This window comes from Leuciscus leuciscus (assembly GCF_965113295.1).
Source record: "Leuciscus leuciscus genome assembly, chromosome: 3".
Classification (NCBI taxonomy): Eukaryota; Metazoa; Chordata; class Actinopteri; order Cypriniformes; family Leuciscidae; genus Leuciscus; species Leuciscus leuciscus.
This window is the reverse complement of record NC_138727.1, coordinates 26,218,344-26,244,107: the sequence shown is the minus strand read 5'-3', so window position 1 is coordinate 26,244,107 and position 25,764 is coordinate 26,218,344. Positions and strand designations below refer to the sequence as shown.

Here is a 25,764-nt window from a genome sequence, read left to right as displayed (position 1 = left end):
AACCTGGTCAAGAACTACAGGAAACATCTGCCAAATATATAGGCTTTTTTTTAAATAAAGTGCACAAAAAGATGTATATTTTGTTTAAAGGGACCTGAGCTGTCAGAACAATAAATAATTGATAAAAAAAAATCATAAATTTGTACATAAATGTAAAAAATACAAATCAGAACACTTAACAGGATTTGTTTGAACGTCAGAACTTGTTCTCTACACTACACTCGCAAACGCACACACTCACAAACTCTCACACTCAGATGCACACAGTCACAAACTCACACTCACAGACGCAACCTCACAAACAAACAGACGCACACACTCACAAACTCTCACACTCAGACACACACACACACACACACACACACACACACACACACACACACACACACACACACACACACACACACAAGTTCACTTGAAGCTTATTCATTAAATTATTACCATCACTGTAGTAAGTGCAACTTAAGTTCATTTATACACCGCTTAAGATGACCAAGTGCTATAAAAGAACTTTAAAATGAAATTAAAAAGTACTTCACACACAAATATATGTCAACAATAACCGAAATGGGACAAAGCACAGAATATATACATGACAGCAGATTGAAAAAATAATGGGCCAAAAAAGGCGAGTGAATAAAAACGATTCTTTAGTCTTGCAAACTATACCACCCCTGCTTTACTACTGTTATTAACGAGCTAACGCTAACTTGTCATGCTTGTCAAGCTGGATAACGAGTAAACACCAGCACCAGAAGAGTTACTGGAGGGACGTTACGTTCCTCACCTCAATACGGAACAAAAGTAGGATTCTGTAGTGACTTACCCTGCTGTTGAACTCCCTTCCTCTTCATCAAGGACTACGTTTACGTTTTAGGTGTTGAATCATCACCGTGGTGCTCCCGTGCCATGCCATGTCGCTTTTGCATATCTTGCTATTAACACACTTTTTCGATTTATTTTGTGTGAAATGCTCCCACACCTTGGATGACTCAGGTCCTACTGATTTCTCTGCCTCCGCCATGTGTTCCAGAACAACGTTACGGGTCTCTCCGATGGTCTTTCCTCTACCTCCGCTCTGCTCTTTTTTTTCTTCTTTTTTTTTCACTCTGAGCTTTTTTTTTTATTGTAGCATCTGGACCAATCAGACACACAAATTGTTCATTTATTTAATGAATAATCCAGCAAACTCTCTCCCAACAAATGCCCGTGAAACTTCCCCCAAAAACTAACATCCCAAATGAAGCTAACACACTGGCAGAACGCGGTGTCTTGTTACAGGACACACTGAGACCGATAAGAGGATTTTACGATCCAAAAGAATGTCCAGAAAGCTTACTTAATCTTGCTTACTCTTACTTAATTCTCACTGAGAAGAAGAAATAAACCCTGTTAATTCTATATATTCTATATATAACCATTTGAGAAATGTGTAAACATGTATCTAATTTTCCGATCTCATGATTTTTCTTTAATGTGGTTGTCTTTTGTATTCTTGTAAACTCTATTGGGTTAATATTTCAGACTTTGGATAATATGGTTAACCAAATCAAATGTGTGGCATTTTTGGTATCTATAAACTCCAATCTTCATCCCCGTTTTGTTAATTTACATTACATTCTGCTAACTTTGTGACGCATTAGTATTATAAGCATCTTAAAGATTCTTGTGTTAAACATCCAATCAAATTGCATGTTCAAAGGGACAATGGGTCGTAAAAATGTCCCTCCAAAGGGAAATCTTCTCATTGGCTCACACAGCTCCAGAGGTTGTGCCATCTTCACGCTTTAAAGTCACTGATCAGCTCTTAGCTCTCGCTTAGTCCCTTTCTGAAATGCTGACGTGAAGATGATGCTGAACTAGAAGCCTCTAAGGACCCACCAAGCTTGTGCCAGGCTGCGGCCTTGTCTTTCCATTCACCAAAGATACTCTGAAAACCACTGGTTCTCTCTCATCAAAACCACATCAGCAAAGATCAACTGGAGCCTCAACAGATTGCATCAGGACAGTTTAATTCAAATGGGCGAGACATGCAAGTATCAAACTTAGTCTCATTATTTGATACATTAAGTATCCTTACCGGTAACGCTTTAGATTACAGCCCGGAAAATACTACGTAATTAAATTGAAAGTACAGTGTAACTTTCGGTAATTACAGTGTACCTATAAAGTACTTACGTGTAAGTATAGGGGAACAATACGTAAAGTCTTGGGAATAAAGGTGTAACAACCAGGAAAATACTGCGTAATTAAAACGAAATTACAGTGTAACTTTTGGTAATTACAGTGTACCTATAAAGTACATAAGTGTAAGTATAGGGGAATAATATGTAAAGTTTTGGGAATAAAGGGGTAACAACCAGGAAAATAACAAATTATTTAGGCAAATTATTTAGACTAAGTATTCCATGTAGTTACAGGGTAAGTATGACATTGCGGGTTGTAAATTAAAGTGGTGTTTCTTACCCTCTTGTTCCATGTAGTGACATTGCGGGCTGTAAATTAAAGTGGTGCTTCTTACCCTCTTGTTTCATGTAGTTACAGGGTAAGTACAATAAAAACACATGTAGGCCTACACACACAATCTGACATCACTTGGAAAACCTTTATTTGAAAAACAACTTATTTCAAAACAGATTTACAACATATTACACTTCTTATTCTTTATTTATTTTTTAAAATTAACTTTTCATTTCAAATACTAAAGTCCTGATAGAAAGTAGCATGTTTTGTCCTGTTTTGTTTCTCTTGCATGGCTTCCTCCTCCTCTTGGTCCTCCTCTTCTTTTTCTATCGTTCCACTGATTTGCCTAATCATAAGAAGGAGCATTTTTCTATTCTGTATTATGTATTAAAAGAAAATACAGTACACCCAGAAATGTTCTCATAATTTACTCATCTTTTCGCTACCGACCAACTGTCACCAGCGAGTGCATGAGAGTCGGCTTCATAGGGTCGGCTTGAATGGCTTCGCGTTTGGTGAAGCTTTAAGCGTTCATTGCATCCTCGCAGGAGTTTGATGTGAAACTCGCGCGAGAACTGGTGTCTGTTCTTCTGCATGGTTTGTTTTTCATTAGTATCATCTGTTATTGTTTGTATTTTGTTGTGAGCAATAATAAAAATATTTTAAAAAAATAATAATAATTCGACATTCGGTTTTTCGGTGCGCTTACGTCACGCTTTAAATTGTCAAGCGTAAACTTACTCAACCCTCTCATGAACACGCAGGTGACAGTTGGTCGGAAGCGATAGTCTACAGTTAATTCTTTTTTTATATTTGGTATTTTTCTTAAAAACGTTTATCGTTTCACTTCAGAAGACATTGATTCATCCATTGGGGTCGTATGGATTACTGTAGTTATTGTTGTATGTGCTGTTGTCAACTTTTAGGAACACATGAGCTTGCATTATATGCATTTACAGAGATTATTTATTTTTCTAAAAACTTTTGTTTGTGTTAATCTGAAGGAGGAAATTTGTATACATCTCGGATGACATCAGGGTAAAAGATGAGTAAATGGTGAGGACATTTCTGTAGCCTACTGTAGGCTATTTTCTTTTAACACATAATACAGAATAGCAAGAGACATGTCATGGGATTCCTTCTTAAGACTCATCAGTGGAAAGAAAGAAAAAGAAGAGGAACAAGAGGAGGAGGAAACCAAGCAAGCGAAAGTGCTGTAAATCCGTTTTTAAATAAGTAGTTTTTTTTTAAAATAAAGTTTTCCGAGTGATATCAGATTGTGTGTGTGTACATGTGTTTTTATTGTACTTACCCTGTAACTACATGAAACAAGAGGGTAAGAAACACCTCTTTAATTTACAGCCCGCAATGTCATACTTACCCTGTAACTACATGAAACAAGGGGGTAAGAAACACCACTTTAATTTACAGCCCGCAATGTCATACTTACCCTGTAACTACATGGAACAAGAGGGTAAGAAATACCACTTTAATTTACAGCCCGCAATGTCATACTTACCCTGTAACTACATGGAATACTTACAGTCTAAATAATTTGCCTAAATAATTTGTTATTTTCCTGGTTGTTACCCCTTTATTCCCAAAACTTTACGTATTGTTCCCCTATACTTACACGTAAGTACTTTATAGGTACACTGTAATTACCGAACGTTACACTGTACTTTCATTTTAATTACGCAGTACTTTCCGGGCTGTAATCTAAAGCGTTACCTCCTTACCCCTTTAAAGAAGGGCGTGTTAGAACTAAACTGATGGTTTGCTCAAGGCTGTTGATCTGATGAATTTCAAACAATGCTATAATTTCTTGCTTTCCTGTATTCTGCTTCAGCTCTCTTTCCCTTGGTAAACTGTATGCATGTATGTGTGTGTATGTTAGAGTAGTTTAAGTGTTTAGACTAGTTAATAAAATCTTGTTCATGTCACACGTAAAGTTGTCTGTGTCTCAAGCTTATTACTGGAGTCACTAATCATATAGATTTTTGCTACTGCTCTTAGTAGTACTGTAAATTAAGAAAGACATTTCCCATGCCCCGGAAATGTACATTTCTTAGAGTTAATAAACAATTAATCCTGAGTGTTCACGGGACAAACAGGTTAATTGATTGTAATATCCTTTTACGACAGTAAGTTAATTATATTAACTGATCCAAATATTCATAATCAATTATAACCAGTTATTGATTATTAATATTTCATAGAGCTAATTTGCTACAATATATAATACTCAAACATCTCCGCTACTTATTGAGTGGCATAATGAATCGACAACAATGAATCGATAATGAAATTTGTTGCCAACTCTTTTAATAATCGAATTTTATCGATTCGTTTTTGCAGCCCTAACACAAAGTGATAGAAAGATCTGGTACATCCCACATCATGGTGTCTACCAACCCACAAAGAAGAAAATCCATGTGGTATTTGATTGTGAAGTTTTCAGCGAACATCACTTAATGCTCAACTCTTGCAAGGAACAGACCTAACCAGCTCACTCATTGGAGTGGTGACAAGATTCAGAAAAGAACCAGTGGTGATCATGGCAGATGTAGAATCAAAGTTCCATCAAGTAAGAGTACCAGCTGATGATGATGATTTGTTAAGGTTTCTTTGGTGGCACGATGAGGACTTAAGTCAATATCCAGTTGATTTTAGGATGCGGGTAAACCTCTTGCTTTTGCTCATTCTGATTTAAATGGACAACAAAGAATCTCTGTGGAAAGAGAAATGGAGATTTTCAAAGGTCAACTTGAAAAATCTCACCTCTCAACAGAAGAACTAGAGACTGCTCAATTGGATATTATTAGACTCTCACAAGAAAATATATTTCCTGATGAGTTTGCTAGCCTAAAAAGAGGTGAAAGCGTAAAAAAAAGTAGCCACATTCATGGACTTTGCCCTGTTTTTGACGATGTTTTGAGGGTTGGTGGACGATTAAGCAGGGCATCAATGCCTGAAGAATCCAAACATCCAGTCATATTGGCCAAGAATTATCACATCTCAGATATCCTCCTGAGACATATACACCAGGAGGTAGGACATGGTGGTCGTAATCATATGTTGTCCAAATTACGACAGAAGTATTGGATTGCTGATGTAAGCACAGCAATAAGTATTGTCCAAGTGGTAAATTGAGGTTCATTCATGACTCTTTCTGATGGTGAATCTGCCATCTTTTGGCATCCTGTAGGTGAATTCAATATTCGACAGATGATGATCTGTCGAATATTGAATTCACCTACAGGATGCCAAAAGATGGCAGATTCACCATCAGAAAGAGTCATGAATGAACCTCAATTTACCCGTGTTGGGGAAGATTATTTTGGACCTTTCAAGGTAAAGACCAGAAGAAGCGTTGCGAAAAGGTATGGAGTAATTTTCACCTGTTTAGCCATACATACTGAAGTGGCACCCTCGTTAGACACCGATTCTTTCATAAATGCACTCCGACGTTTCACTACAAGACATGGACAAGACAAGGAACTTCAATCTGAGAATGGAAAGAACTTTGTTGGAGCAGAACGTGAGCTAAGAGTTGCCATAAAGGAATGGAATCTTAAAATCAATTATGTCCTTCAGAAAGAAAGATATTTAACCCCCCAACTGGATCACATTATGGGGGGGCATGGGACAGGTTAATTAGATCTGTGCGGAAAGTTCTGAATTATCCCTAAAAGGTGCAGAATCTGGATGAAGAAGACCTATACACCGTTCTTTGCAAAGTGGAAGCTATTATTAATGGTCATCCAATCACCTTGGCATCCACAGACCCATCCACAGACCCAAGGATTTCACCATCGTTACCACCAGGAGATTTCAAAAAGGACAATGCTTATGCTCTTAAACGATGGAAACAAGTCCAGTACATGTCAGATTTGTCCTGAAAGAGATTCTGAAAGAGATCCGGAGTACAAATAAAGAAAAGCCATCAAAAGTACTTTTACCTCACCAGTGTTTTATTTTTGCGTCACAAGTGCATAAAGTCCCTTTCTTAGTCTCTCTTAGCAGTTACTGTACATATAAAAACAATATTATATAACAACATAATTACATAACCACAGTGAATAACTGTACATGGCGAATTAAGTTGTATGAGCATGCCTAACAAAGCATAAATCTGTATTCAGATTTCAGAAGAATCATTTTGACATTTGTAATACAAATGCTGAGGTGTCTCGTCCATCAGCTGATCTGATATATGCAACTGTAATGAAGATTAACGTCACTTTTAATAAGAAGTGGGAGTTCCCGGCGTTAAACAAATAACTATTTAAATGTCCCGGTCGTTTGTATTGTAAGAATGTAAAGGGATACTTCAGATATAAAAACATTGACTCGTTAGGTAATTTTTACTCATTAAAACCAGATGATTTCCTATTAATTCAACAAAATGCGAGGGAATACTGGGAATACCAATACGGCACAGGGTGGCTTCACTTTTTATGACGACATGAGCAATCCAGTAATTTATGTAGATCAGTGGTCCACACACAGTTGGTGTGCAAAATCAGAAAGCCTATTGGTCGCCTTTCCAACCTGGTTTTACTTAGACATTTTTTATTTTGGTTTAAAAGCTTTTCTTTTCAGATATATAATAACAACCGAGTTATAATTTGAGTTATAGCTAGATAATAAATATCAGAGGTTAGAACACTGGTGCATCCCATCTTTTATATAGTGAATCTGTACTATTAGTTACACAGCCATTTGTAAATAATCACCACCTGACCTCAGTGGCTCCTTTGAAGCCTGTTGTTGCAGCTGCAGTGATTTCTCCGTTTTAGGTTTTCTTCCTCTGCGCTTTAGTAATGGAATCGGTCCACCTAAATAAGAACAAAGACACACCACATTCATATTTATAAATGTGTTGTTTCACTAAACAAAAGAAAACATCCAAAGATGAAAGATTGAAAGGGCAATCTACACCTGCTGATAATACATCTAAACCAGGAGCGCATGAAGTGGGGCTTGAGTTTTCTGTATCAGAGTCCTGTTCAGCTTCAATCTGTGAAAACCAAATCAAATATATATATATATATATATATATATATATTTTTTTTTTTTTTATTCTAGCAGTTATGTTATGGTCATGAGACCTAATCACAAGCACCATCATCAACAGAGTACTGAATGATTACCTTTCTCTTTCTTCCTCTTTTAGCTTTGGCAGAGACATTTGTGGTATCTTTCTGAGATGAGTTCTGGAGACCACAAAAAATTATAAAATATCTGCATTGTCAATCCACTGATTTTATTCTTAAAGGGGACCCATTATGCAAAATTCCCTTTTACATGTTTTTTGAACATAAATGTGTGTTGGCAGTGTTTCAGGATGACATTAATGTCGGGATCTATTTGTCTATTTGTTGTTGGGATTTAAATTTTGCAGTTGGGCTGAAGGTGAGGGGGTGGGGGATGTTAGATTGTTATAGATTTCCATGAAATAGTTTCACAACAAATTACGTGTCACCAACAGCCTACACGTCCAGGTATAAAGACTCCAGACAAATTATTTGTTATTAAAGCATCTACGTCCACAAACCACTGTTAATTTTAACAGAAAATCGTACTGTAGGCCTATATGTGATTTGGCATGGTGGCCAATACAAATAATCCTGTGTTTGCACCAGGCTCGGTTCCAGAATCAAATTACAGATGTTGTATTTTTGGCTCATCTTTTGCTTTATGGTTATCACTGTTAATCATCGCAATTTCAAGAGTGAATCGCACATTTATATGCGGATGGGCCTATGTTTTGAAGCATGTACATGGCCACTTGTCAAGCATGGAAAACAAAAGTTTTATTCAAATTCTAACTATATTAAAATAATTATTATATCGCCTAGTCAGGGTGCAAAGAGCTCTACCTTTATAATCATTAAAAGCTGTCACTCATTGATCGCGATCTCACAAAGTTCTGTTATATTAACCATTGAAGCTGACTACACAATGAATCTCTTATTTACATAATGTCTACACTTTGTTAGAGAGGATTTGCGAGCGTGCAAAACTCTGTAGTCTTTGGCAAAACTCAGCGCTGGACAAAAACTCGAGCAGTGAGTGGATTCTAACTTAAACACCTGCCATTGCGTTCAAGAAATCAACAAACATGTCTGTGATTGGCTAAATTGCTCACTGCTGCGAAAACACGTTGTAAATGGAATAATTTGACATTCTCCGGAGTGCAAACACACACTGTATATCGTTTAGCAAATTACACGCTAGTTTCAAATCAGTCTCCCTCGGTCCAGGCCTGCAGAGTGTGTACACAACCACCCTATAATGATAAAAATCCACCCACTCCTTAATCCACTGATTTAATCCCATAAATCATAAGCAGTGTCTCAGAACAAGCCATTTGCAGATTCTGTACAAAGTGATGTCACTTTGTACAGGCCCCGCCCATGGCTGCTGAAGGACTTAGCATAGACCCTGCCCTGAGCGAGTTGTACACTGTTTGTCATTTTCTCCAGGCAGCTGTAGCGACAAGAATGTCTCGTAATTCAGGTGTTTTGTTGTTAGATGTACAGTAAGAGTGAGCATAACAGTCTTCATGTACTCCCGACATCAGAGCTGCTGAAGATACAGTGGATTAGTTTTATTTTTGAAGGGAATGCGCCCCTATATACCTAAATTCGTCTATGTCTGCACAAATAATTTTACACCAGACTGCTCTGTGAACGAAGGTCAATAAATACAAAGGGACAAAACAAAACACAGGTTTTGTTCAAAAAAGTTGTTACTCAAGGATGGATCAGTACCAACTGTTCGTGATCCAGCTTACAGTCTCTGGGTCAATACTGGTCACGGCAGTAAGCGTGCACTTTATTACAGTTCATCGAAGTGGTTTTACGGATATAAGGTTTACCAGTTTATTTAGCACCCCCCGAAAAGGCATTAGATCTGTATATATTTGTTTACTGTTAATTGTAACGAGTGTTTCTGTGTAATTCGCTGTGTATGTTGATGCTAATGCAAGAGATAGAGAGAGTTTATGGATATGATTTTAATGAGCACTTGTACTGTGTTGTACTGTGTTTTATTCATCTCTTACAATGATTTTCTGGAGTGAAACAGACGCTTCATCTTTTGTGAGAAGTACAATAAACATCATAAAACTAGTAAAGTTTTGGCCATCATTCGGACGCTACAACAGGCTTGTAGTAATTGTGGATAAAAGCAAGATGACAACATAAGTTTCAACCTTAATTAAATTAAACTATACATGTTCTATCTCTATACAGCATATATTCTCAGGCTCTATAGGCATCATTAGGCTCATTGTCAGACGTTTCGAACCGAACACCACTACTGAGAGTTTCTGACATTTTCAGTGCGTGAGATTGTCCTGACACAGGAGCATGAGTTCTTGAAGCCCGTCCGTCGTCTTGAATGGGGGCCAAGGGGGAGCAGCTCATTTGCATTTAAAGGGACAAAAATGACAATTTTAACATGCTATATAAATGATCTGTGGGATATTTTAAGCTAAATCTTTACATTCACACTCTGGGGACATCAGATACTTATATTACATCTTGTAAAAAGGGGCAAAATAGGTCCCCTTTACATTTATGCATTTGGCAGACGCTTTTATCCAAAGCGACTAACATTGCATTTCAAGGTACACATTTACATTCTTATCGGTTCTTTAAGTAAAGTTCTTTAAGTTGTTTCACCACATAAAAAAAGAGCCAGCTGCCTAAAAAACAGAGCCAGCTGCCTAAATGTACACTCAGTATTTGTTTATTGATGTTGCATTAACTGAAATATTGAATGTTTATTTCTAACGGATTACCAATACAATTTAAATTCTATATTATAGACTGTCGAACTTTTAAGTTTAAAAAAAACTATAGATTTATCTCCTCAAAATAAACAGCTGTTACATTAATAACACATAAAATAAATATGCTACTTTACAATTTAGTGGATGCCATTTATTGGTAGGCCCAATACTGCAGAACCAATAACTGATTAAGTTGAAAGTGGGAATATAGGTAAAACAATATTTGTCAAACTGATTTTTGGGCTCTCTCTACTACCAATATGTCTAGAGTCTTAATCTCACAAGAGAGCATATGATTTTAAAAAAAATTTAAAAGTCCTATTCATTTAAAAAAAAAAAAAAAATTAAAATAATGCATACAATGTACTAATCTAACACTTTAAATGCTTTGGATTTTTTCCGCCTAGTGCTTTAGTTTCACTATCTGTTCAATTTGACAATATTTAACTGACTTCCAAGTGTGAACTGCTGTAAACAGTGCAGAATAAATCACGTCATCTCTGTCAGAACCTTATGATTGGCCCAAAGCAGACTCTGTACATCAGCATTTCTTGTTCCCTTTCAAGGGAACTCGCGTTGCGTCGAAATTGACGCTATGGGGAACGCTTTGCGTGATGACGTCTTGAAGCACATGTAAAATCAGTCCGTTGGTGTGGCGGAACGTCAGAGGCGGGTGACGTCACGTACCAGGAAGCTATAAAAGCCAGCCCGAAACAGAAAACGAAAGCTTTCTGAGTCTTCAGTTGCGCTCTGTGTGAAATCTGTCCTTGTTATTTGGTGTTGTCTGTCTATATTGTATTATATATATATTCAGAACTATGGCGAGTAAGCAGCAGCAGTTTAGAGTGTGTGTTCACCCCTGCCCGCGTTATTTAACGAGTGGGGACACTCACACTCTTTGTGTTGTCTGTTTGGGTGAAGAGCATGCCCAGTCAGCACTCGAGGGTGCTGGCTGTGAGCATTGCGATGCGCTTCCTATGCGTACGCTCCGATCCCGCCTGGCTTTATTTAACCAGGATCGCGTTCCCCAGGGCTCTGGTCCCGCCGCTGCCGAGGCACGGCGTCGATCACAGACCTGGGGTTCGCAAATGGATCTATCAGTGGATGTTGAGACAGGCTCTGCCTTATCTCAGCCTCTTTCTGATAGATCCAGTGCCTCTCATCAGGGTGTGGAAGCACGCGTTGCGGTTTCTTCCCCCCCGATGGAGGCACCAATACTGCAATTGTCCAGCTCTGAGGAGTTGGAAGTTGTTAGTATTGACGCTGAGTCTGAGGATTCGCCACCTCAGTCTCATGCGTTTGAAGAATTGCTTGATGTTGTTACAAGAGCTGTCGAGCGATTATCTGTTGAGTGGCCAGAAGATAGGCAGGGCGTTCGTTCGAAAAGCAAGCTCGACGAACGTTTCCTGCCATCTCGTGCACAGCCTCAGTGCAGAAGCCTTCCGTTTTTCCCCGATCTCCACACCGAGGTGTCGAGATCGTGGGGGAAACCAGTGTCACACAGAGTATATACTGCACAAACATCCCACTACTCTTCCATACACAATTATAAAGAGCATGGTTATGGGGAGATGCCGAGGGTGGAAGAGACGCTTGCGAGCTATCTCTCTCCAGCAACGGCATCTTCTCTGAAGGCTCCTGCATTACCATCCAAACCAGTAAAATTCACTTCTTCCCTGGTTCATAAAGCTTATGCCGCCGCCGGCCAAGCTGCAGCATGTTTGCACACTATGTCATTAATGCAAGCATACCAGGCAGAATTATTGGGTGATTGTGAGGAGGGCGGGGTTATTGGTCCCGATACTGTGTCCGAACTGCGTAGAGCCACAGATTTATCTCTCAGGGCCACCAAGGAGACGGCCAAATCCATCGGCCGCTCTATGGCAGCCCTGGTGGCCACTGAGAGACATCTGTGGCTCAATCTAAGTGATATAAAGGACAAAGAAAAACATGTTCTTTTGGATGCACCGGTTTCCACTGAAGGTTTATTTGGAGACGCAGTTAATAGTGCTGTAGCGAAGTCACAAGAAGCTTCAAAACAGGCAGCTGCACTTCAGAAACTTCTCCCCCGCCGTTCTTTCTATGAGGCTGCTGAGCGGGAGCAGCCTCACTCCTCTAAAAAGAGCGATGAGCACCGTGCCACTCAGAAACAGAGCGTTTCCTCCCGTGCTCCCCCACAAAAATCTCGGGGACACGGAGGGCGCTCTCAAACCCAGCAGTCTTCGAGGGGTAAAACGGATCTGCGGACCACCTATCTCAAGGACCACCCGGAAACGTAGTGGCCTCGGGATGCCCGCCCCCTCTGAGGAGGGTGTTAGAGCAGTCTGTTCAGTCGTTCCCTGCCGGTGCGCCGTTACAGGGCGACGAACCGACTACTCAACAGCAGGAGAAAAATACGGTGCCCGTCTCTCGTCGGTGCCCTCAGGGGACCGGTCTGCCAACCCTGCCGCCTCCGGTGTTTCAGGGCGCAGCGGTCTCCGGCGAGCACATATCTCAAGGACCACCTGGAAACGTAGTGGCCTCGGGATTCCCGCCCCCTCTGAGGAGGGTGTTAGAGCAGTCTGTTCAGTCGTTCCCTGCCGGTGCGCCGTTACAGGGCGACGAACCGACTACTCAACAGCAACACAATCCAGAAACCAGTCTTGAGAGGCTGGTACCTCTAGTAGAATCTTTGACAGCGTAGAATCTCCTGCAGACCGTGGAAAAAGGGTATCAGATACAATTCTAGAAACGCCCACCTCGGTTTATGGGGGTCCTGCCCACAGTGGTGGGCCCCGAGCAGGTTCTGGTTATGGAACAGGAAGTAAACACTCTGTTAGAGAAAGGGGCCATAGAATATGTACCTCCCTCCAACAGGGAAACCGAGTTTTACAGCCGGTACTTCATAGTTCCAAAGAAGGACGGGGGATTGCGTCCCATTTTAGATCTTCGAGTTCTGAATGAGTCAGTCATGCAGCTCAAGTTCAAAATGCTAACATTGAGACAATCGTGCCACAGATCAGGTCCGAGGACTGGTTTGTCACGATAGACCTCAAAGACGCATATTTCCATCCGTCCGTGTCATTGGAAGTTCCTGAGGTTTGCTTTCGGGGGCAAAGCATACCAATATCGAGTTCTTCCATTCGGCCTGGCTTTATCACCCCGCACTTTCACCAAATGCGTGGATGCAGCTCTGGCGCCTCTGCGCCTCCAGGGTATTCGCATCACGAACTACATCGACGATTGGTTGATTTTAGCTCAGTCGCATCAGATGGCGGTTCAACATCGAGATGTTGTTCTCGCCCATATGAAAGAGTTGGGGTTACGGCTGAACGCCAAGAAGAGTGTGCTTTCTCCATTTTAGAGGACCACTTTTTTAGGCGTGGTTTGGGATTCAGTGTTGATGCAGGCGCTCCTGTCACCGCCACGCATAGATTTCATCCTGGCAGCTGTGAAAAGTGTAAAGCTAGGCCAGCTACTCACTGTCAAACAGTTCCAGAGACTGTTGGGTCTCATGGCAGCAGCTTCCAACGGGATACCTTTTGGACTGTTGCACATGAGGCCCCTGCAGTGGTGGCTCAGGACCAGAGGGTTTTCCCCGAGGGGCAACCCATTTCGCACAATCAAGGTCACGCGGCGATGCCTACGTGCCTTGGTTATGTGGAAGAAACCTTGGTTCCTGTCCCAGAGCCCAGTGCTGGGAGCTCCTTGTCGTCGCAAACTACTAACGACGGATGCTTCCCTCACGGGTTGGGGAGCGATCCTAGAGGGTCGCTCATCTCAAGGTCTGTGGGAAGACCATCATCGTTCCTGGCATATCTATCGCCTAGAGATGTTAGCTGTCTTCCGGGCTCTGAGGAGCTTTATCACAGGTCTCAGGGGACACCATGTGTTAGTGCATACGGACAACACGTCGGTTGTCGCCTATATCAACCACCAAAGGGGGTTTGCGCTCGCGCCCATTATCCAATCTGGCACGCCATATCCTCTTGTGGTCCCAGGGGAAGTTGCTGTCACTCAGGGCAGCCTACATCCCCGGGGTCCAGAATATAGGAGCAGACACTCTGTCGAGACAGGGGCCGAGGCCCGGGGAATGGAGGCTCCACCCCCGAGGTGGTGGAGCTGATATGGACGGAGTTTGGCCAAGCATAAGTGGATCTGTTTGCGTCTCGAGAGACGTCTCACTGTCCACTTTGGTTCTCCCTCACGCATCCAGCTCCTCTGGGACTGGATGCTATGGTACAGACGTGGCCGAGGCTACGTCTGTACGCCTTTCCCCCAGTTGCTCTGCTCCCGGGAGTTCTGGAGAGAGTTCGCAGGGACCGGGTTTGCCTGCTTCTTATAGCCCCGCGCTGGCCGGGCAGGGTATGGTTTCCCGATCTTGTGTCCCTCCTCGACGGGCATCCTCTGGAGCTACCCGTCAGGAGGGACCTTCTGTCCCAAGCAGGGGGCTCGATTTTTCACCCCCGACCGGAACTGTGGAACCTGTGGGCTTGGCCTCTGAGGGGGCCCAGCTCATAGAGTCAGGTCTCTCAACTGAGGTTGTTGAGACCATTCTACAGTCCAGAGCTCCCTCCACGAGGAAACTTTATGCCCTGAACTGGAGAGTATTCACCTCTTTGTGTAGTGACCGTCGGTTGGATCCAGTCAACTGCCCAATTGGTACAGTTCTGGAGTTCCTGCAGGACCGGTTCACTGCAGGTCTGACCCCGTCCACTTTAAAGGTTTATGTGGTGGCCGTAGGTGCTTACCACAGTCCTTTGGGTGGAATGTCTGTGGGGAAAGACCCTTTGGTATCTCGTTTTCCTCGTGGCACTTGGAGGCCTTCTGTCCTCCTCCCTTTCGAAATCGGACCAGGAGGCGAATAATTTGCTTTGCCCTGTTCGGGCGTTAGACGCGTATGTCCACAGAGCTGCCCTGTGGCGTAAAAGTGATCAATTGTTTGTATGCTTTGGGTCCCCTAACAAGGGAGGTCCAGTGTCTAAGCAAAGGATGAGCAAGTGGGTGGTTGAGACTATCTCACTTGCTTATGAGGCGGCTGGGCAGCCTTCTCCTTGGGCTGTCCGGTCGCACTCTACTAGGAGTATGGAGGCCTCTAAGGCCCTTTTATCAGGAGTATCTTTACAGGACGTTTGTGATGCGGCAGGCTGGTCCTCACCGCACACCTTCGTCAGGTTCTACTCTTTAGATCTAGACTCTACTCCAGGGTCTCAGGTTTTGTCTTCCTAGTGCTGCTCACTTGATTTCACACAGGACAGACATTTGTAGCTATGGTGGCGTTGGTATAGACGTTTCCCATAGCGTCAATTTCGACGCAACGCGAGTTCCCTTGAAAGGGAACGCCTCGGTTACGACTGTAACCTTGGTTCCCTGAAGAGGGAACGAGCGTTGCGTCGCCTTGCCATATCTCCTTCATGCCTGTCAGCACGACTTCAGACTCTACGAAGCTTTCGTTTTCTGTTTCGGGCTGGCTTTTATAGCTTCCTGGTACGTGACGTCACCCGCCTCTGACGTTCCGCCACACCATTGGACTGATTTTACATGTGCTTCAAGATGTCATCACGCAAAGCGTTCCCCATAGCGTCAATTTCGACGCAACGCTCGTTCCCTCTTCAGGGAACCGAGGTTACAGTCGTAACCGAGGCGTTTTTTGTACATGCTCATTGCAGTAATTTTTTATAATTTTTTTATTAATACAATAAAATAAAATTGGTAATTTGGTAATATTACAGCTTCTCTCCCCAGCAAATTACCAGAACTGATTTATTTCTAGCCTAACCCTAAGGTCCTGTTCACACTAGGGGTTGCACAGACTAGTCAACTAATTGATTTAATGCTCTGCCATGACGCTTTAAAGGCAGGGTAGGTGATTTGCTCCAGAAACATTTTTTGTTTTGCTGGTTGGAAGTCTCTTCACATTCTGATAGCAATCACCAAGTTAAGTGGTCTAAATGTATTGTGACGAGCGTCCGCGGAGGAATCAGCGTCGCCCTGGCAACCAACACAAAACACCTGCACGTCTTCACTGCCGGCTGATCGGTCACAGCTGCTATCAATCAGCCCACAGCCACATAAGCAGCACATGCTGAGCAAACAGACAGACTCTTGTCTCGAGCCGAATGAAACGCTGGTCTAACCTTTCTCTCTGTTCTCCCCAGAAAGCAGCGAGTGACCGACAGCCCACCACTTTGGAGCACGTTTTGGACACCCACTTTCGATTGGACTGAGCACTGCAGAGCACTTAGAGCACCAGCCACCACGCACCGGCTTACCTACTTTCACCAGTTTTATTTTTGATTGTAAATAAATCCACCCTCCGGGGCCTTTTCACGAAGCCTGCCTTGTCGAGTGATTCTTCACCCCGTGACAGTATTTATATGTATATGGTCCGTGGAAGGCATAGGTCTGCTTTAAATGTTCGTCCAATCATTGCATTTGGACCGAATACAATGTCCTACATACCTGTCAACGTAGGTATCTGATTTAGAACGAGCAGAAATCTGTGAGAAATATAACGACCCAAAGACAAAAGAGCTGATAAAAACAAGCTGTTATGTAGGAGCAATAGCATTGTGGGCAGCTGTGTCCTTTGCCATAGCTGTGCACATATGGCAACCTGCATTCGGTTCTCATCTCGAAGTTCAGGCTTATTTGTTCATTAATCACGTCATCATCAACTCGACTTAATCACATAAATGTCGACTTAAAAAACCTGATGTCGTTCAACCCCTAGTTCACGGTAATTTACTTGTAATATTCTGGAAAAGGAAGTATGTGATTTATCCTGCCCCCTTTTCACGACTGCAAGCAATCTCTTTTGCATATGAAACATCCCACCAGAGAGCCTCTGTACCTCAACCAAACTATAAGAGAACATACTTCATCTTTCAGATGTCCCTGATCAGAAATCTCCATGTCCCCACCATCATCATCCTTCTCCTCCTCCTCCTCCACCTCACTGCTAGCCACCTGCATGATGTCAAACACACAGGGCCCCACCACGCAGGAGATTAACATGCCAGTTACAGGATCAGAGACACTATTTTTTTAAGAAATGGACATAGACACATACTTGAGATGACTTTCTCCTTTTCTCGTCATCTCCCTCTTGATTGCTGCTTAATTCCTTAACAGAACTTGCTCCAGCGGTCATTATCTGCACAAGGGTTTTGGGAATAAACCATTTATTAACCATTTTTCAATACAACAAAGATTCTTGTGCACAAATATGGAGTGAAAACAGTATCAAAACATCTAACAAATTTGTGCACTGCAATCCACAAATGCATCCAAAAGATCCACACACTGCACTCAAGATCCACACTCACACAAAGTAGTGCATAAATGCAGACAGCAAATCCCACGCACTAGATTCACAAATGGACGCCATCAGAATGCAAACATATAAAGATTATTTGTTCACAATTTATTCTATAAATAGTGTGTATAGCTTAAATTTTTACACACAAAAATGTTGAGTTGTTTGCATTGGTATTCTGCTTTAAAGGAATAGTTCACCCAAAAATGAAAATTAGCCCATGTTTGACTCACCCTGAAGCCATCCTAGGTGTATATGACATTCTTCTTTCAGACAAATACAATTGGAGTTATATTTTAAAAAATTCCTGGCTCTCCCAAGCTTGATAATGGGAGTGAATGGCTGTCTGTCTTTGGAAGTCCATCAAAGCGCATCTATTCATGATTAAAGAGCTCCGCGGCTCTGTGGGGGTTAATAAAGGCCTTCTAAAGATAAAAGCATCACATTCTAAACTATAAAAGGGTCTACTTTTATTTGTGTCCACTTACAATCAAAACAAAACAAAACAAAACACTGTGCTCCTGTAAAATAAACAAAACAAATAGGGTGTGCTTTCTGCCATCTCTGTGAACTTTTTTTCTGGACAAATGAAGAACAAGAGCACAATTTTGAGCAACTTGATCCAGCTGAGAATCAGATGAGCAAGTTATTTATTCTACATTAGTAAACATGGTATTTTTTACATAAACATATTACTAGTTTGGCTTTTCCAAAACTATATTGCTATACTGAGATGAGTGAAATCGACTGAAATATGTTGAAATAGAAAATCTCTTTCTATTTCAGTCTTTGATATAAGAAACATATTAAACTAGGATGAACATTTATATGCTTTGTAATTCAAAATGAATATGATATATAATATGTTATAATATGAATAAATATATTATATATCATATTAAAAATAATATGAATGCTTAGACTTGATTAATTGGCCTGTTTTGGATAGTGTTTACTTCAGCTCGGATGTTTTGAATGTGATAAATGTCAATTATTTTATCATCTGTATTTGATTCTTGTAAAGCACTTTGTACTGTTGTTTTTAAAAGTGCTTTATAAATAAAGATTATTATTATAAACAGTGAAGCTTTGAATTTCTGATCAGATATCTTGAATGTGCTAAACAATAAGTTTCTATAATTTAATACAAACATTTAATTTTTTCTGTTGAATGGACATCATTATTATTATTATTAATGTTAATACTATAGTTGCTAGTTGCATGATCCTGTTATTAGCATGCAAACTTGCTTCCCCACATTTATTTATTTACAATACATTATTCATTCACAAAGAAAATTGGTGTCCTTAAAGGTTGGAGTTTTCCAAAAAAAAAAATATTAAGGCATTTATATCAATTTCCAAAAGATGATTTTTTTATTCCTCTTTTTAGTCAACTTTAGCATGGGTGTGTTCACTTATGCTAAGCACTGTATTTGCATATTTTACATTTTTCTTAGAGAGTTCAATTTAACACTAGATGGACACATATTTCATTGTACATACACTGAACAAAATTATAAATGCAACACTTTTGTTTTTGCCCCCATTTTTCATGAGCTGAACTCAAAGATCTAAGACTTTTGCTATGTACACAAAAGGCCTATTTCTCTCAAATATTGTTCACAAATCTGTCTAAATCTGTGTTAGTGAGCACTTCTCCTTTGCCGAGATAATCCATCCACCTCACAGGTGTGGCATATCAAGATGCTGATTAGACAGCATGATTATTGCACATGTGTGCCTTAGACTGGCCACAATAAAAGGCCACTCTAAAATGTGCAGTTTTACTGTATTGGGGGGGTCCGGGGGACACCCCCAAAAAAAAAAAAAAAAAAAGGTTGTTGATTGTGGCCTGTGGAATGTTGGTCCACTCCTCTTCAATGGCTGTGTGAAGTTGCTGGATATTGACTACGTTTACATGCAGCCAATATCCGGGTTATGGTCGGGTTAGGGTCACTATTTGGGTTTCTGAAACATTCGGAATAACGCGTTTACATGCGTGAGCAGAGAGAGTTACTCCTGTATACATGGAATGTACAATATCCCGATTTAAACGGCGACGCGCGGTTAGCGTCTGGACGTACGGACTTCCTTAAGACGCAATATGCGTCATTTCCGATTCTTTTTCCTGTATCCAAAGACAACAACAGCAGCAGCAGCATGCGGATAATGAATAGTTCGGGGCAGATAGCGATCGCCTTTGTTTGCGCTTTCCTCCTCGCTCCAAAAGTGTGGTGCTGTGCTGCGTCTCGCCATGTTTACCTCTACTTCTTGTTTACTTCCGGTATACTGCACGCGGGTTTCTGTATGCGCCGTCCCTACTCAAAAGACCAAGATTCCTTGCGAATAGAACATGCGCAGAACACAAATCAATGTCCCTTTTGATGGGGATATGCCGATACGCGTTTACATGACCAAATATTCGGGTTAGAAAGGGGGTACCCCAGGTATAATATCCGGGTTTTTAAAAACCGGGATATGAGCATATCCGGGTTTTTGCCGGTGTTTACATGGCCGTGCGCGACCGGGTTATTGCTAATATCCCGGTTTTGAACGGGTTATTGGCTGCATGTAAACGTAGTCATTGGCAGGACCTGGAACACGTTGTCGTATATGCCGATCCAGAGCATCCTAAACATGCTCAATGGGTGACATGTCCAGTGAGTATGCTGGCCATGCAAGAACTGGGATGTTTTCAGCTTCCAGGAAATGTGTACATATCCTTGCAACATGGGGCTGTGCATTATCATGCTGCAACATGAGGTGATGGTCGTGGATGAATGGCACAACAATGGGCCTCAGGATCTCGTCACGGTATCTCTGTGCATTCAAAATGCCAGCAATAAAATGCACCTGTGTTCGTTGTCCATAACATATGCCTGCCTATACCATAACCTCACCGTCACCATGAGCCACTCGATCCACAACGCTGACATCAGCAAACCGCTCACCCACACGACGCCATACACGCTGTCTGCCATCTGCCCTGTACAGTGACAACCAGGATTCTTCCGTGAAGAGAACACCTCTCCAAAGTGGCAGACGCCATCGAATGTGAGCATTTGCCCACTCAAGTCGGTTACGACGACGAACTGCAGTCAGGTCAAGACCCTGAAGAGGACGACGAGCATGCAGTGGACCCAACAAAAGTGTTGCATTTAAAATTTTGTTCTTGTAGATGAAGGCATTGCTTTTATTGCTACATGCGAACAGAACACTTTATCGTGACGCTTTCGTCATGGCAATCATAATGTATTTCTGCTAATATTTGAATAATTCTATCTATCTTTCTTATACTTCTTAAACTATAAGTACACTTTATTCTTATATGCACTTGTTGGTGCCCCCTCCAGTTGGTGGTGCCCCTTAAGCAACTGCCTAGTTTTCCTATGCCCAGAAACTGCCTTGAGGATGATCAATATAGAAAGAGCAATCATGGGCATTAAAGCAGAATCCTATTGCCAGTGCATTGCTTATGTTTTTGGATTGCTGTGGAGAGGCTGCTCACTGCAGAGTCATGGGTTGAGTATTAAGTCCAGTCTCTGAATGTAATTTGGGCCTAATGGGTGGAGTTATAATAACCCTACCCCCCTCCACCCATTAGACGTCCAGAGAGGTGGAGCTGGACAGCATTTGACACTGCAGTGAGCACCGCTTGTTGCTGTCTGCACAACTGGATCTCTCAAGTGTATTTGTGTATTGTCGTATGTGTGGAATATGTATTGCATGCATTGGTGGATTTTTGTGCATGCGTGTGAATATCTTGCCTGCATTTGTGCATGGAGTCAAAATATGGAAGTAATATAATGCCAAATGTTTTTGAAACACAAAAGCTTGTAGAACTGCACTAATTGAAAAAAATATGCATTGCATTAACCGTGCTTGTATTTTAATGCGTTGTATTTTTAGGGCTTGCATTTTTATGGGCTGAAATGCAACATGGTTATATATTTAAGGCGAGACACTACAGGTGAATAGGGTAAAATTTTAAAATAATAGATATCACCATGAAACTTCCTCAGTTCATTACTTACACAAGTTCATACAAAAAATGTTTTACAAATTTTTGAAATTTTTATGTTTAATTATGCAAATTAGGTATTATCTCATTAAATATGTGCAATTTTACATATTTTTTCAGTAGATATATCTGAAAATATGATAAAGCCAGACGCAAAATTATTTTTTCATTTTGATTACACACAAGATGACAAAAGATGTTCAGAGGGATTTCAGGATATATGCTTTCATTACCTAGGAAATCAAAATATACTGTCCATAGCCTTAAAATATTGATTTTTCGAATTTTTTTTTAATTAAAATGTCACATAAATCAGGCCAGGAATGATTTATTAACAAATCCCTCTGAACAGATCTTCAGAATACTGCTAAGTGTATAACTGGAAAGTTTGGTGTACATAGGTGCTACATAGGCTGAGATGTTTCTACTGGAGAGTGACAAAAAAAACGCAAAAAAAATATTTTGAGAAAACGGCAGTTAAAGATTTAAATAGCTCTAAATGAGATTTCGTCGTTAGCTTTAAATCCCCCTTTGGACATTCACGATTGGTTACTGATAGAAAGGAAATGCCCATATTTGGTTTACATAGCGTTGTGCATGAGACTCAGAGCTTTACAACGATCCCGGACATGACAGACTTCAGTGAACAGACGGAGCTCGGCATGTCGCGATGGAATACTAACTTCCTGGTAAATTCGGGAGAAACTTACTGCCGCAAGTAAACAAAATGTAATAAAATAAACATTGTAATGTATATTTTCAGCGTTTTCTTTATAGCAGCTTGAAATAATACATATTGAAGGAGTAAACTCGGCCAAAATCTCAAAACGACCACTGCATGAAAAATCGATGTTTTTGCCTGCCGTGTCTCGCCTTAAGCTGTGAGTAATTCAATTTAAATCATTTTCTTTTCTTTTTTATTGTTTTATATATTCTTTTAGTAGAACACATTCAAAAGAACAGAACAAACAGGTCACTAGGGTTATCACATACAATTATGTTGTTCATATACTGTTAACATCATATCATCTCTCCCAATAGTCTCAGAAGAGTGAGAGAAGAAGAGAGAAAAAAAACAATAATAATAATAATAAATATAGCTGCAAGCAGCAATTACCGGGGCCAAGCAGAATAAGACGACAAGACATTTCGACGTGTCTGAAAGTGTCAGACCAACTGCAACAATGAGCAATTAAAGACATTTAAAGAGGATTTTAGGCAAAATGCCTGAAAAATCATAGAAACAATAATTAAAAATATGATTTAATGCATTATCACTTTCGACCAACAGGTGGCGCAGTTATAAAACTGATGTGATGTAGTCAGAGTGAAGTGACAATGACACATACAAAGTTTGGTGTCAATTTGTCAAGGCATTGCAGTGATGAAGCCTGAATAGCGCTTTTGGCATCATGCCTCAACTTTGCTGCTGCGGTATACGAAAACGGTTTTGTCTATCGACACGAAATCCATAACTTTTAGTTGGCACGGTCTCAAGATGATACGATTCGATTTTGGTGAAAATCGGACAAACTGTCTAGGAGGAGTTTGAAAAAGTAGGTTTTGAATGAAAATCAAGATGGCGGACAGGAAGTTCGGCCAAATAAGGAAAACTTGGTATCTATGTTCTCAGCGTGACCGAAGGAATATATTAACCCTTTCGCATGTACGATCACACCGGTGTGATCAGTATAGGCTGGTCCCTGGAGCGTACGATCACACCGGTGTGATTAGAACGTTCAGTGCATCACGTGATCAACTGCTAAATTCAAATGTGCTTTCGCGCATTGGCTGGCGCTGAGCCAGAGACAGGCACGCTCAGAGCTGTCATATTTCACAACTTTTCAGTGTTTTCAACCACATAATGTTTTTTTTAGGTTTCAGACAAATAAGTACTAAAAAAAACAATACATTTAGAGTTTGTAAAATACACACTGATGTCAAAGGAAGAGGCAATAATAATCCTTTCCATTATAATTAGACACGTTTTATTCATATCAGATACACATTGTGTAAGTAATTTTAAAGTTTACTCTATTCTTCTCCCAGTTCACCAGCCACTTACTTTTATGTATTTCAGGAGAAGTGGATGAATTCACGTGTTGTAAATCCAACAGATCCGATTCTCTGAACTGCATCTGCGGCACAAACTAAGATGGCGGCGCCCATCGCGCATACAGCTCAACTAACGCGATCGTTATAAAGGTGTTTAAACAACAAAACACTTCCACTTGCATATATTTGACAATCGGAATATCAGATATTTCATGCCATATCTAACAAATTTGTGAATATTTTGAATAAAAAAGGAAAAATTACATAAAAGCAGATCATCGTTCATTCAGCTCTGTTGTTGCTGCGGTGTGTCACGTGACAAGCAATGACGCGTTACCATGGAAACCATAAAGTGACACGTTCTAAATAACGGTCGCCTTGAAAAACTCACGCTGGGGGGTAAGCCAGAATATTTTTAATTTACGTGTGAAAGGGTTAAGACCAGTGGCATTACAATAGGCCGATTTATTTAAAAGTTATAAACAGTTTTGAAAATTTTGTTATAACTTTTGACCAAAAGGTGGCGCTGTCTCGAAATATGTTGGGTACCTTCAGGGAATGGTGCTGATGGCACATTCTGAGTTTCATCATATTACACCAATGCATTTGTTTAGTATAGCATTTTATTTCACAAAACTGTATTGAAGTCAATTGGAATTTCCTGTTTTGTTCTATTATAGCGCCACCAAGAGGCTCAGTCCCACCATTTTTTGTATGTGTCCTCAGAGTGAACCCATACATATGTGTATCAATTTTGGTGAAAATATCTCAATTCACTTCTGAGTTATAGACATTTATATGAAAAAACACGTAAAAAATTACTGACACATGACTTTGATTGGATTTTACTACCCCTTACTATCAATATTTTTGCATTTGGGCATTTTGGTACAAAATTCTAAATGGCGACAGCGAAAATGGCTGATATGGTAAAATTCGATATCAGTCGACTCGGCATGTTACCCTGAATCTAACGAGACCAATTTTATGATTTTTTGACAATTTGTTCAGAAGTTATAAGCAAAATTAGCCATTTTTCATATCTCCAAACCAGTAGGTGTTGCACTGTGTCGAAACACAGCATGTAGCCTCAAGTCATGCTTGTGAGTACAAGTACCATGTTTGGTCTGAATACGATAAACCATTGCGGAGATACAGCCTTACAACTGTTTTTGCAAGTTCTACGTAAAAAAAATTCATGCGTTTAACGAAAATGCTTTGACGAATCAATTTGAATTCCATAACTTTTTGTCACCACTGCCTGAAGTTGATCTGGTTCAATTTTCGTGCAAATCGGACAAAACGTCTAGGATGAGTTCGAAAAAGAAGCTTTTTCGGAAAATTCTAAATGGCGGCCATTTTTTCGCCTAAAATCCTCTTTAAATGTCTTTAATTGCTCATTGTTGCAGTTGGTATCAGCCACTTTCAGCCATGTCTTGTCGTCTTATACTGCTTGGCCCCGATAATGGCTGCTTGCAGCTATATTTAGGGGCCAAGCACCGAAGGCACCTATTGTATCTGTTCCCATTCTTATTATTAGGGGGCCAAGCACCGAAGGTGCGGAGGCACCTATTGTATCTGCACTAACTCCTCCTAGACCGTTCAAGCTACATACTCCAAACTAAACTCGGGTCAGACCTTCATACTGTTCTGACTTGAGTTGCTATATCTTTTCAGACTGGTTTGAGTTATGGTTTTCTTAAAAATTAATATTAAAAATCCCATAGACTTTTATTGACCAAAAGTCCATGTCTGTTTGAACTGTTTAATGTAAACTGCTTGAAGCCATTGACACTCAATTAAGCTTTAAGCTTATGTTCTTTATAACTAATCTATCTATCTATCTATCTATCTATCTATCTATCTATCTATCTATCTATCTATCTATCTATCTATCTATCTTCAAACCTTTTCTATCTATCTATCTATCTATCTATCTATCTATCTATCTTCAAACCTTTTCTATCTATCTATCTATCAATCTATCAATCTATCTTCAAACCTTTTCTATCTATCTATCTATCTTCAAACCTTTTCTATCTATCTATCTATCTATCTATCTATAAACCTTTTCTATCTATCTATCTATCTATCTATCTATCTACCTTTTCTATCTATCTA

General features: G+C 40.5%; 1 protein-coding gene and 1 long non-coding RNA gene across 10 annotated transcripts in view; both read right to left on the bottom strand.

Annotated features, from left to right (window-relative positions):
- Nucleotides 1–25,764, bottom strand: part of psip1a (PC4 and SFRS1 interacting protein 1a) — a 268,546-nt gene that overhangs the window by 110,912 nt on the left and 131,870 nt on the right. For 4 of the 8 annotated variants that reach the window (XR_014204723.1, XM_082165411.1, XM_082165417.1 and 1 more), the window contains exons 5-9: nucleotides 17,319–17,402; nucleotides 17,126–17,215; nucleotides 7,620–7,682; nucleotides 7,408–7,486; nucleotides 7,211–7,304 (exon numbers count right to left, since the gene is read on the bottom strand). Coding sequence is in view for 7 of the 8 variants with exons in the window: in XM_082165411.1 (XP_082021537.1) it covers nucleotides 7,211–7,304; nucleotides 7,408–7,486; nucleotides 7,620–7,682; nucleotides 17,126–17,215; nucleotides 17,319–17,402 (410 nt within the window). In the remaining variant the exon portion in view is untranslated. Of the gene's footprint in view, nucleotides 1–7,210; nucleotides 7,305–7,407; nucleotides 7,487–7,619; nucleotides 7,683–17,125; nucleotides 17,216–17,306; nucleotides 17,403–25,764 lie in introns of all 8 variants that reach the window. The other 4 variants (XM_082165413.1, XM_082165415.1, XM_082165414.1 and 1 more) reach the window with 4 other exon arrangements.
- The window catches only part of LOC309495635, an 18,481-nt gene continuing 12,076 nt past the window's right edge, over nucleotides 19,360–25,764 (bottom strand). For both annotated transcript variants that reach the window (XR_014204733.1, XR_014204734.1), the window contains 2 exons: nucleotides 20,145–25,764; nucleotides 19,360–19,464 (listed from right to left, as the gene is read on the bottom strand). The exon at nucleotides 20,145–25,764 is cut by the window's right edge. This is a non-coding gene — a long non-coding RNA (uncharacterized lncRNA). The remainder of the gene's footprint in view (nucleotides 19,465–20,144) is intronic.